General features: G+C 45.5%; 1 protein-coding gene across 7 annotated transcripts in view; it reads left to right on the forward strand.

The window, feature by feature from the left end:
- The window catches only part of LOC127585350 (AT-rich interactive domain-containing protein 3B-like), a 203,318-nt gene that overhangs the window by 170,682 nt on the left and 19,582 nt on the right, over window positions 1–13,054 (forward strand). For all 7 annotated transcript variants that reach the window (XM_052042751.1, XM_052042752.1, XM_052042750.1 and 4 more), the window contains 2 exons: window positions 3,163–3,346; window positions 6,016–6,260. In XM_052042751.1, the coding sequence (XP_051898711.1) occupies window positions 3,163–3,346; window positions 6,016–6,260 (429 nt within the window). The remainder of the gene's footprint in view (window positions 1–3,162; window positions 3,347–6,015; window positions 6,261–13,054) is intronic.

Consider the following 13,054-nt stretch of genomic DNA (forward strand, 5'->3'; position numbering starts at 1 on the left):
AAGAGTCATAGAGTAATACAGCACAGAAACAGGCCCTTCAGCCCAACTTGTCCATGCCAACCAAGATGCCCACCTAAGCTAGTAGAATTTGCCCACATTTGGCTCATATCCCTCCAAACTTTTCCTCTCCATGTATTTATCCAAATGACTTTTAAAGGTTGTTATTGTATCTGCCTCAACCACTTTCTCTGGCCGCTCGTTCCATATACGCACGACCCTTTGTGTGAAGAAGTTTCCCCTCAGGTCCCTTTTTAAATCTTTCTCCTCTCATCTTAAACCTATGCCCTCTTGTCAGGAGGAGTGTGAAGTTTTGAGAATAAGATGTGGATTTCAAAATCAAGGCTTTCTAAGCTGGGAGCCAGCACGGGTCAATAAGGTAAGGGGTGGTGGGTGTGAGTCAGGTCAGAGTTTTGGATGACATTAGCTTTATTGTTGGATGGACTGTCAGATGCAGACAGGCACTGTGTTAAACTGGTCAAGTCCAGAGGCACTGGATGAGAGTTTCAGCCAGCAGTGAGCTGATTTATGGATTTGGCCGGGGAAGCAAGTCACTGTTCCCACCACTTCCCAAATTTTCTCAAGTTTCTTAATGTGGCTTCTTGCCCCTCCCAGGAAAGTGCAGGGTGAGATGGTGAGTACATTGAGGTTATTGCCAGCTCCAGGGATTACAGTGTTTTTTGTCTTCCACTGTTTATTTACTTACTTTGCTAGGAAGCCCAGTTGGATTCCTAGTTCTGACAGGTTTTAACTGAGAGCCTGTGGTGGTTCTGCTTGTTTTAATTCGAATAGAGATCCTCCTTACAATTTCTTTCTAAATGTGCATATCTGGACGATTCCCAAGCTGTAGGCAGTCTTGCTGTGGAACTTCTGGGCTGCCGTGGTGGACTCATAGGTGGAATCAAACAGGGCAGCACCATCTTCCACAGTTCTGGTAGGGAAATCCAGCTCACACTGGGTTAACCTCATGTTAGCACAGTGGAGCCATAACAAGAAAGGGATACATTTTCTGAGAGGAAGTAAAGGGTTTGGAAAGCAAACAGCTGCAGATGTTGGAAGTTGATATACAAACAAAGTGGTGGAAACACTCAGCATGTTGTGCAGCATCTGTGGAGAGAGACGGTTATTAAAAATCATTGATGTAGGGTCTTCAACCTGATATGTTAACTCTGTTTCTCTTCCCACACATGCTGCTTGACCTGCTGAGTGTTTCCTGCAGTTTATGTTTTTATAAGATTTAAAATAACTGGTTAATGATTAAAGTCATTGACTTGAAATGTTAACTCTCCTCTTCCCACAAATGCTGCCTAACCTGCTGAATATTTCCAGTGCTTACTGTTTTTATTCAAGTAGCTTTAATTTAATTGTTTGAATTGATTTTAGGTGTATGTCTGTGTACATGCGCATGGCTGTGTGGTGTGTGTGTCTATGTACGTGGGTGTATGTGTCTGTGTACATGGGTGTGTGTGTATATGTACATGGGTGTGTGTGTCTGTGTGTGGGTGAGTGTCAGTGCATCTTTAATTTTTCAACTCTTAATTTTTAATAGTTTTTTTTTATATAAACATGACAGTTCCAAGTGATACAGCACAGAAACAGGTTCTTCAGCCCGTCGAGTCCGTACCGACTAGCAGCCATCCATTTATACCATCCATGACCATCCTAGGTTAATCCAATCTTTTTAATTCTCCCCACATTCTCATCAATTCCCCCAGATTCTACCTACACACTAGGGGCAATCTAACCTCCCAACCTGCACCTTTTTGGGATATGGAAACCAGAGCACCTGGAGGAAACCCACGTGGTGGAGAATGTGGAAACTCCTCACCAACAGCATCCGAGGTCAGGATTGGAACTGGGTCTCTGGCACTGTGAAATAGCAGCTCTACCAGCTGTGCCACTGTGCCAGCCACAAACCTAGTGTTAACCTGTGCTAACCTAGTTAAAATTAAAAACACGGCAGATGCTGGAAATCTGAGATAAAAACGAAATCATGTCTCAGCAGGTCAGGCAGTATTTAGAGAGAGAAGTAGAGTTAGTGTTTCAGGTAAAACATTACCTCTGTTTGTCTTATACAAACCTAGTTCTGGGTGCTGTTTCGGTTAGATTTAATAGCGAGCCAAGCTGCTGCACTCGCCCTGGTCAATTTCAACGTACAACTGTTATCTCAGATCCAAGTAAATTTCCGTCACAATTTATTTGTCTTCAGGAAATGAGAAAGGGGGGAGAAAGAGAGGGGAGAAGCACAAAAATATAATCATTGCAACCTTGATGTCTAAAAGTGGCTGAGCCAAGGGTCAAAGGTCAGCATCCCACCAAGGCCCAGTTCCAACTTCACAAAATTCTTGTTTGTGATGAATTTCACAATAATTATGATTTTCTTATGCGACTGACATCAAAGATGAGCTTTTTTTCTCTCCAAAGTTAAATCACCTTTATCTCTTACGTTGGATTCTACGTCGAACGTTCAATGAATCGGGGTCAAAGAGGGGCACACGTCACCAGGCTGTGTCAGTCAACGCCTTTCTGGAACAGTTCAGACCATGCATTTGCCTCCCCATTTGAAGTTGGTGGCACAAACGGCAATTCCACAGCCGATTGTTGTCCAGGGAATGTTAGTGAGCTGAGGAGGCAAAAATCCCTAGCCGTGTGTCCAGAACCCTCCACTTTGTGTCAACCCTTCCCATCCTATAGATATGCTGGTTGGTAAGTTAGTTCGCCATTGTAAATTGCCCTCCTCATGTAGTTGAATGGTAGAATCTGGGGGCAGTTGATGGGAATGTGGGGAGAAAGATTAGCGTAGGATTGGTGTAAATGGATGCTTGATGGTTGGTGTGGGCTTGAACCAAGAAGCCTGTTATTGTGCTGTATGACTCTCTCATTGCATTCCCCCTGTTTCTTGCTCAAACCCCCACCCAGTTTCCTTTGCCCTTCAATTTTTGGAACTTTCTGGAGCTCCTTAAACTCTACAAGGTGAGTGCAGGCATTCAAGACCTTAGAGCAATGACACTCTGTACTCCCCTTCATCATGGGGTCTCCACACCATTGAAACCAGATCTGATTCCCTTCTGACAGATGCCCAGAGATGTGCCCTTCCTTCAGACCAGCAGAGTTCAGGAACCTTACTGGCTGATAAAAACCTTTTCACTGCTTTCTGTCTTGCAGGAACCCCAGTGAATCGGATCCCCATAATGGCGAAGCAAGTGTTAGACCTGTACATGTTGTATAAGCTGGTCACAGAGAAGGGCGGCCTGGTGGAAGTGATCAACAAGAAGATTTGGCGGGAAATCACAAAAGGTCTCAACCTACCTACCTCAATTACCAGTGCAGCCTTTACACTCAGAACACAGTAAGTATCAGCTGCCCAGAGGAGACACCAGATGCTGGAATCTGGAGCAACAAACAGGCTGCTGGAGGAACTCAGCGGGTCGAGCAGCATCTTTGGGGGGGGGGGGGGGGGGGGGGGGGGAATAGGAAATAAAATTGATGCAGGATGCTGATGCAGGGTTTCGATCCAAAACGTCGACAGTTCCTTTCCCCCCACAGATGCTGCTCGACCCACTGAGTTCCTCCAGCAGATTGTTTGTTGTACCAGTTGCCCAGGTTTCACCCAGATTTTCAATACATGTCCAATGAACCCACTCAAGCCAAAGATACGACATTGTACCTGTCACGTGGCCAAAAGGTAGAGTTATATCAAGGCACATGGAGGCACCATCGGCTGCAGGTCATTCCTTCTCCTGACTAGGGCATCCATTGGCCAGTCCTTCACCCTTGTCCCAAAATCCTAGGACTTCCAACCTTGTGGGATAAACTACATGAACAAAAGCAGTTCCAGAAGATCCTTCAACACATCTTCTTGAGGGCCAATAAATGCTAGCCAATGCAAGGAATTTCATTGCAATCTAGTAGATAAATTAATCTGAAACCAGCTTTGTCAAATCCCAGTGTTTATTTTGACATGGCTCTGGGAAAGGAACTGCTCACCCAACACATACTGGTCAGAGATTGAAGGACATGAGATGGTGATCTCTCACATGAGGGTCCTGCCCAACACAGAGGAGATGAGCACAAAGGCCCCCTTAATCTATAATTGTTTACATGTTCTTGACTTCACAAGCCTTCTGTGTTTTGTAAGTGCTTAAGGGTGGATTCCTCCAGTCAGTGAAATTAGAAACAAGACATTTTTCAGTTCGGTTATTATTAACAACACCTGAGCACCATGTTATTGTAGGGAGTGGGATGGATGGTGGGTATCGGTGAGGAGTTTCGAGTCATGCAAAGTGAGGAGCAGTCCTGAATTACTACCCACCATTTTGTATGACTGAAGATTCTTGTTGGCAAGGAGACAGATTGTAGATTTGGAAGGAGTAGATCATTACACGTGGTTACCTGGCTGTGGAATATACTCTCAGACACCCTGACAACACATTAATAGATTCAATGGATAAATGAATTAAAATGGGAGAGAGGCAGATCTGGGAATAGGACAATTCTCTTGCAGAGGATGAACCCCAGTAAGGCACAAGTTGAGCCTTGTGGCATCTTATCAAGTCATAGAGTCATACAGCACAGAAACAGGCCCTTCGGCCCACTATGTCCGTGCTAACCATCAAGTACCCGTCTGTATTAATCCCATTTACAAGCACTCAGCCTGTAGTTGACAGTCCCTTGGTGATTCAAGTGCTCATCCAGATCCTTTAAGTGTTGTGAGAGTACAGGCCCTCCCAGGATACGAACCCCCGACTTATGGACGCCCTTACATACGACCGAGCTCCCAGAATATTATTACATTCAAAAGTCCTACATACTGTACATCCGTTCCTACGAGCAGCAGAACTAGGTTCCCCTCTCTCTCTCTCCACTTTTAGTAATTGTTCTTTCTTATCAGTCTTATGTGTTTTTGACGCCGTTCATTACAACACTGTGGAGGTGTGGTCACAATATCGAGTGAGTTTTGCGTAGTTTCCAACTTACAGACAAGATCGATTTATGGACATCCATTAAAACAGAACCTATTCATTACCCAGGGACGACCTGTATTTACCTCCACCACCTCCTCAGGCAGTGCGTTCTGGGTGAAAAAAGAAATCCTCAGATCCCCTTTAATCCTCACCTTAAACCCATGCCCTGTGGTTTTAGACATCTTTCTCACCATCCATCCTATCATACCATGGAATCCAGTGGAATGAGATGTACAGTGGAACATCACGAGTACTGGGCTAGGAATCCAGAGGCTTTACAATTTGATCAGGTAGCATAGGCCCAGCATGGTAGCCAGGAACTTAAGTTCAACCAATTACAGAAAACTGGTATTAAGATAGAATCTGAGATGGAGGCCAGATCCATTTGGTGCACCTAGAGGGAAGCCTTCTGACCTTACCTGGTGCACCTCAGTATGACTCCAGTCCCAGAGCCATGTAGTCAACCAGGAACTGGCCCAAGCAAGCCACTCAGTTATACCAGATTTAAGCCTTGAGGGTCTTGCCCCAGTTAGGATCCTGAAGTCACAAACCCTGTTTTACGGCACTTTTTGAACCATCTGCTACCTCAGCTTTGTTTTCACCCAGGGGGTGGTCTGCATATGGAACGAGCTGCTAGAGGAAGTGGTTGAGGCAGGTACATTAACAACACTTGGACAGGTACATGGATAGGAAAGATTTAGAGGGATATGGGCCAAACGCGGACCAATGGGACCAGCTTAGATGGGCACCTTGGTCGGCATGGACTGGTTGGGCCAAAGGGGCTATTTCCATGCTGTATGACTCTATGACTCTTCCCTGCCTTTATGTCGGGTAAAGTTACTGCTTGTGGGCACTTGGCATTTATTTCTTCCGCCAGTGTCTTGTGCGACTTTCCAGGGCCACAGGTGAAGAGCAAACCACGCTCGCAAGGGAATTAATATCGCATTCTTTATACCCTGCGGAGGGCCGAGCTGGTGTTAAATATTGAAAAGTATGGTGTAACGAGAGTCGGTGTGCAGGGAAAAGTGTAACACGTGCTTTTGTCTATCTGCAGATACATGAAATACCTCTACCCGTATGAATGTGAAAAACAATCACTCAGTTCGCCTGCGGAGCTCCAGGCAGCCATTGACAGCAACCGCCGAGAGGGCAGAAGGCCGAGCTACAGCTCAGCTCTCTTCGGCTACTCTCCCAGCTCAGCTTCCAGCCTTCTGTCCCCTCCCAAGGTCCACCTGTCATCCATCAACGTTCCCGCCAGCAATGGTACTCATCTCTCTCCGGGACAGGTCATCAAGAAAGGTAACTGCCGCGTCGCTTTTAGGTCAGTGGGCTGTTGGTTTAAGCTTGCTCTGCCCATCCTCTCTCCTCTATCTCGACAACCCTCCAACACCTCTGCTCTCCTCCAAATCTCACCTCCAATGGATCCTCAGTTATTGGACTGCGGCTGCCTAAGTCCTGAGCTCTAGAATTCCTGCTCAGATCTCTGCACCTTAACTTCCTCCCTCAAGATGATCCTTGCCCGCCTCTGAGACCAAGTTGGTTTGGTCTCCTCTCTAACATGGCTCAGTATCAATCGCACTCCTCTAAAGCATCATGTGATATGTTGCCATGTAACAGGTGGGAAAAGAAATACAGGATGCTGCCTTTTAATGGTTTATATTAATTCCAACTACTTGTTTGTCCATCAGATTCAGAAATAACTCTGAACATTACAGGTAAACAGGTGTTTGGAACTAATATGGGTCAGGTGAGATAATGGAGCAGCTCTTCCTCCCCGATACCAACATCACAACGTACAAACATGTCCATATTTGGTGATGACACAAATCTAAGTGGGAATGTGAGCAGCAATGAGAACGTAAGGAGGCTTCAAGGGGATATATACATCATAACAGGTAACAACACAGCGAATGGAGTGTAGTGTGGGAAAGCAGGACGATTGCCACTTTATTAGGGAAAAACAGGAATTCTGAGTATTTTTTAAATGGTGAATTTGGGAAATGTGGTTCGAAGGGACCTGGTAGACCTTGTCCACAAGTCACTGAAAGCTAACCTGCAAGTGCAGCAAAGGCAATTCATATGTAATTGGTAATTGGTTTATTGTTACATGTACCAAGATACAGTGAAAAGCTTTGTTTGCGTGCCATCCAGACAAATTGTTGCATACATAAGGACATTGAGGTAGTACAAAAGGGAAAACAATAACAGAATGCAGAATATAGAATCATAGAACAGTACAGCACAATATAGGCCCTTCAGCCCACAATGTTGTGCCGACCTTTAAACCTCGCCTAAGACTATCTAACCCCTTCCTCCCACATATCCCCCTGTTTTAAATTCCTCCATATGCTTATCTAACAATCTCTTGAATTTGACCAATGTACCTGCCTCCACCACCACCCCAGGCAGTGCATTCCATGCCCCAACCACTCTCTGGGTAAAAAACCTCCCTCTGATATCTCCCTTGAACTTCCCACCGATTACTTTAAAGCCATGCCCTCTTGTATTGAGCATTGGTGCCCTGGGAAAGAGGCGCTGGCTGTATCTATTCCTCTTAATATTTTGTATATCTCTATCATGTCTCCTCTCATCCTCCTTCTCTCCAAAGAATAAAGCCCTAGCTCCCTTAGTCTCTTCTCATAATGCATACTCTCTAAACCAGACAGCATCCTGGTACATCTCCTCTGCAGCCTTTGCAACGCTTCCACATCCTTCCTGTAATGAGGCGACCAGAACTGGACACAGTACTCCAAGTGTGGTCTAACCAGAGTTTTGTAGAGCTGCATCATTACCTCGCGGCTCTTAAACTCGATCCCACGACTTATGAAAGCTAACATCCCATAAGCTTTCTTAACTACCCTATCCACCAGTGTGGCAACTTTCAGTGATCTGTGGATATGAACCTCCAGATCCCTCTGCTCCTCCACACCACCCAGAATCCTGCCATGAACTTTGTACTCCACCTTGGAGTTTGTCCTTCCAAAATGTACCATCTCACACTTCTCCGGATTGAACTCCATCTGCCACTTCTCAGCCCAGCTCTGCATCCTATCAATATCCCTCTGCAGTATTACAGAGGGATTACAGTTACAGAGAAAGTGCAGTGCAGTTAGACAGAGAAAGTGCAAGGGCCATGACGAGGTAGACTGTGAGATCAAGAGTTCATCTTTATCATTCAAGAGGCCCGTCCAAGTCTTAAACAGTGGGATAGAAGCTGTACTTGAGCCTGATGGTATGTCTTCTCAGGTTGTTGTATCTTTTGCCCAATGGAAAGGGGGAGAAGAGAGAATGTCCAGGGTGGGAGAGGTCTTTGATTATGTTGGCTGCATTCCCAAGCCCTTTATTGCGAGAGGATTTGATTACAATAGTAGTCATGTCTTACTCTAATTATGAAGAGACTTAGGCCTCACCTGGTGCATTGTGCACAGTTTTGGTCTCTATACCTAAAGGAGAATGCACTTTCCAAAGAGGGAGTGCAGTGAAGATTTGCCAGACTGGGTCCTGGGATGGCGGGTTTGACGTTTGAAGAGGAATTGAGTTGGCCAGACCTCTCCTCCAGAGTCTCGTAAAACAAGAAGAACACATACAGACTACCCAGAGGGCTGGATTTCATCCCACTTTCCAAAGACGTGCAGGTTGATAGGCTAATTGGCCAGTGTAAATTATCCCTAGTGTGTGGGTGAGTGGTAGATTCTGATAGGAATGTGGGGAGAATTGTACATTAACGATTTGGATGATGGAGTAAATGGTTTTGTGGCTAAGTTTGCAGGTGACACCAAGATAGGTGGAGGAGTAGGGAGCATTGAGGAGACAGGAAGGTTGCAGAGAGACCTAGATAGTTTAGGAGAATGGGCAAGGAAATGGCAGATGAAATGTGCCATTGTACACTTTGGAAACAGAAATAAACGGGCAGGTTATTATCTAGAAGGGGAGAAAATTCAAAGTACAGAGGTACAAAGGGACTTGGGAGTACTCGTGCAGGATACCCTAAAGGTTAACCACCAGGTCGGATCGGCGGTAAGGAAAGCGAATGCTATTTTGGCATTCATTTCGAGAGGTATAGTGTATAAAAGTAGGGAGGTGTTGATGAGGCTCTACGGGGCACTAAGTGAGGCCTCATTTGGAATACTGTGTGCAGTTTTGGGCCCCATATCTTAGGAAGGATGTGCTGATGTTGGAGAGGGTTCGGAGGAGATTTACGAGGATAATTCCCAGAATGAAAGGGCTTACATATGATGAGCATTTGTCGGCTCTTGGACTGTACTCACTGGAGTACAGAAGAATGAGAGGGGACCTCATAGAAACATTTAGAATGTTGAAAGGACTGGACAGAGTAGATGTGGCCAAGCTGTTTCCCTTGGTGGGTGAGTCCAGGACTAGAGGGCACAATCTTAGAATGAGAGGGTACAGGTTTAAAACAGAGTTGAGGAGAAATTTCTTTAGCCAGAGGGTAGTGAATTTATGGAATTCTTTGCCACTTACAGCAGTGGAGACCCGATCACTGGGGACATTTAAGGGGGAGATAGATAGTTATCTAATTAGTCAAGGTATCAAGGGATATGGGGATAAGGCCGGAAATTGGGGCTAGATAGGAATGGTTTTTTTTTTGCTCATGGAGCTTTTTTGTTTGCTCATGGACATTCCCCCATTTCTCATTTCTCTTTTCGTTTTCTTTTTCCCTTTCTTTGGAGCAGACTCGATGGGCCGAATGGCCTACTTCTGCTCCCCTGTCTTGTGATCTTGTGAGAATAAAATGGGATTAGTTGAAATGGGTGATTGATGCTTAGCACGTACTCAGTGGACCGAAGGGCCTGTTTCCGTGCTAATACTCAATGGTTAATATTCTATAGCGTGGCAACCTCATTTGACAGAGGCAAAGGTAGGTAGTTTTTATTATTTAGGTTATTTTAATCATTGTTTAGTGTGTGGGTGCACTTTTCAGCTTTTTAACTGCAAAGAAAACAAGTTTAATATTTTTAATTTTATTCACAGTATTTAAGATATCTTTATTAGTCACATGTACATCGAAACACACAGTGAAATGCATCTTTTGCGTTGAGTGTTCTGGGGGCAGCCCGCAAGTGTCGCCACGCTTCCGGCGCCAACATGACATGCCCACAACTTCCTAACCCGTACGTCTTTGGACTGTGGGAGGAAACCGGAGCACCCGGAGGGAACCCACGCAGACACAGGGAGAACGTACAAACTCCTTTACAGACAGCGGCGGGAATTGAACCCAGGTCTCTGGTGCTGTAATAGCATTGCACTAACCGCTATACTACCGTTTTATATCCCATGTGCCTCAATTGTTACTGAATGTTGAAGTCAAACATGTCGACAGGCATATGGTAGCCTTGCTGGTATGTTGTTGGAGTAATAATCAGAGACCCAGATCAGTGATCTGGTGACATGTGCTGAAACGCCACCAAGGCAAGTGAGTTTATGTATAAGATCCTGAGATGTCTTAACAGGGTACATCCCATTTGGCCCTCAAGCCTGCATCAACATTTAATTAAGTTCATGGCGGAACTGTTTATAAACTCAACTCTGCCATCCCACCTTTTGCATAGAGTGTTCTGGGGGCAGCCCGCAAGTGTCGCCACGCTTCTGGCGCCAACATAGCATGCCCACGACTTCCTAACCTGTACGTCTTTGGAATGTGGGAGGAAACCAGAGCACCCGGAGGAAACCCACGCAGACACGGGGAGAACGTACAAACTCCTTACAGACAGTGGCTGGAATTGAACCCAGGTTGCTGGCGCTGTAAAGCGTTATGCTAACCGCTACACTACCGTGCTTGCCCTACAAGATGCTCTAGGTGAAGTTTAGCCAACTTCAGGATGGACATATTTACAGAACTTATCCATAAGTGCTCAAATCTTATGGTAGCACAGTGCTTACATTACTGAACAAGTAATCTAGAAACCTGGACTAACAATCTGAAGACACGTCTAAATCTCACTGTAGAAGCTGGGGAATTTAAACTCAGTTGATTCAATATAAAACGAGTATTAGAGATGGAGCTACAAACCAATCTGAGTAACATTCATTTGGGACATCTGTCCTTACCATGAGGATTTCTTCCAGATTCCTCCCACATCCCAAAGACATTCAGGTTGATAGATTAGTTGGTCACTGTAAACTGCAAATTGAGAAAAGAGCCTCACAGCACGGAAACAGGCCCTTCAGCCCAACTCATCCATGCCGACTGTGTTGCCCAGCAGCTAGTCCCATCTGCCTGCATGTGGCCCATAGCCCTCTAAACCTCTCCTATCCGTGTACTTATCAGATGGCTTTTAAACATGGCTAATGTGCCCGCCTCAACGACTGTCTCTGGCAGCTCATTCCAAATACGCACCATGCTTTGCGTGAAGAAGCTGCCCCAGTCTTTTAATATCTTTAAGACAGAAGTAGATAGATTTTGCCCACGGATCTCTCCCTTGCTGCACTCCGTTCTCCCAACACCACTCTCCCCACTACTGTCTGCTGGCCACTTACCAAACTTTCAACCCAGACCCATTCCCCGATTCTGATCACAGAGAACCAGCTCCACACAGATAGTGTCTGCTCTTAACACGTGTGTGTGTGTTTCTCTGGTGATGGTTCATGGAATCTGACACCCTCTGAGCACAGCGATCTGCAGCAGTCTTATCTATATCACAATAAAGTGCATTTTTTTAAAAAAGTGCTTGAAAGAATATGTCCTCAGGCTATCCTACAGAAATGTATGGAATGTGGACCTTGACCTCTGAGTAAAGGTGCTGAATATTGTCCACAAGTGGTTTGGAGGGACAGTGAAATATGTACAGTGTCTGTTAGTCAATTGTGTCTTGATGAATAAAAGGATTAATCCTAGAATAATACATTCATACAGCACAGAAACAGGCCCTTCGGGGCCCACAGTGAACAGTAGGGCCCTGGGGAGTGTTGTAGAACAGAGGGACCTGGGAGTACAAGACCATGGTTTCCTGAAAGTGATGTCACAGGTAGACAGGGTGGTGAGGAAGGCTTTTGGCACGCTGGCCATCATCAGTCAGGGCACTGAGTGAAGGAGTTGGGATGTTATGTTGCAGTTGTACAAGACATTGGTGAGGCCACATTTGGTGTATTGTTTTGGTCACCCTGCTACAGGAAAGATGTCATTAAGCTGGAAAGAGCGCAGAGGAGATTTACGTGGATGTTGTCAGGATTCGAGGGACTGAGTTATGGAGAGATGCTGAGCAGGTTGGGACTTGTTTTCAGTAGAGCGTAGGTGACAGGGGTGATCTTATAGAAGTGTATAAAATCATGAGGGGCATAGATAGGGTCAATGTGCACGGTCTTTTTCCCAGGTCTGGGGAATCAAGAACTAGAGGGCATAAGTGAGCGGGGAGAGATTTAATAGGAACCTGAGGGACAACTTTTTCACCCAGACAGTGGTCAGTATATGGAACAAGCTGCCAGAGGAAGTGGTCGAGGCAGGTACATTAACAACACTTAAAAGGTACTCGGCCAGGTACATGGATGTAGAACATAGAACGGGCCCTTCAGCCCACAATGTTGTGCCGAACCAATTGCATTAGTAATGAAATGCCCAACTAAACTAATCCACCTGCCTCCACAATGTCCATATCCTACCATTTCCCTCACATTCAAGTGCCTATCTAAGACCTTCTTGAACGCCCCTATCGTATTTGCCTCCACCATCACCCCAGGCAGCGCATTCCAGGCACCCACCACTCTCTGTGTAAAAAACAAACTTAGCCACACATCTCCTTTGAACTTTCCCCCTCTCACCTTAAATGTAAGGCCTCTGGTATTAGACATTTCAACCCTGGGGAAAAGATACTGGCTGTATCTATGCCTCTCATAATCTTATAAACCTCTATCAGATCTCCGCTCGGTCTCTGCCGCTCCAGAGAAAACGACCCAAGTTTGTCCAACCTGTTCTCATAGCACATGCCCTCTAATCCAGGCAGCATCTTGGTAAACCTCTTCTGCACCCTCTTCAAAGTCTCGACATCCTTCCTGTAATGGGGCGACCAGAACTGAATGCAATACTTCAAATGCGGCCTAACTAAAGTTTTATAAAGCTGCAGCATAACTTCCTGACT

The sequence above is a fragment of the Pristis pectinata genome, chromosome 32 (assembly GCF_009764475.1).
Source record: "Pristis pectinata isolate sPriPec2 chromosome 32, sPriPec2.1.pri, whole genome shotgun sequence".
Classification (NCBI taxonomy): domain Eukaryota; kingdom Metazoa; phylum Chordata; class Chondrichthyes; order Rhinopristiformes; family Pristidae; genus Pristis; species Pristis pectinata.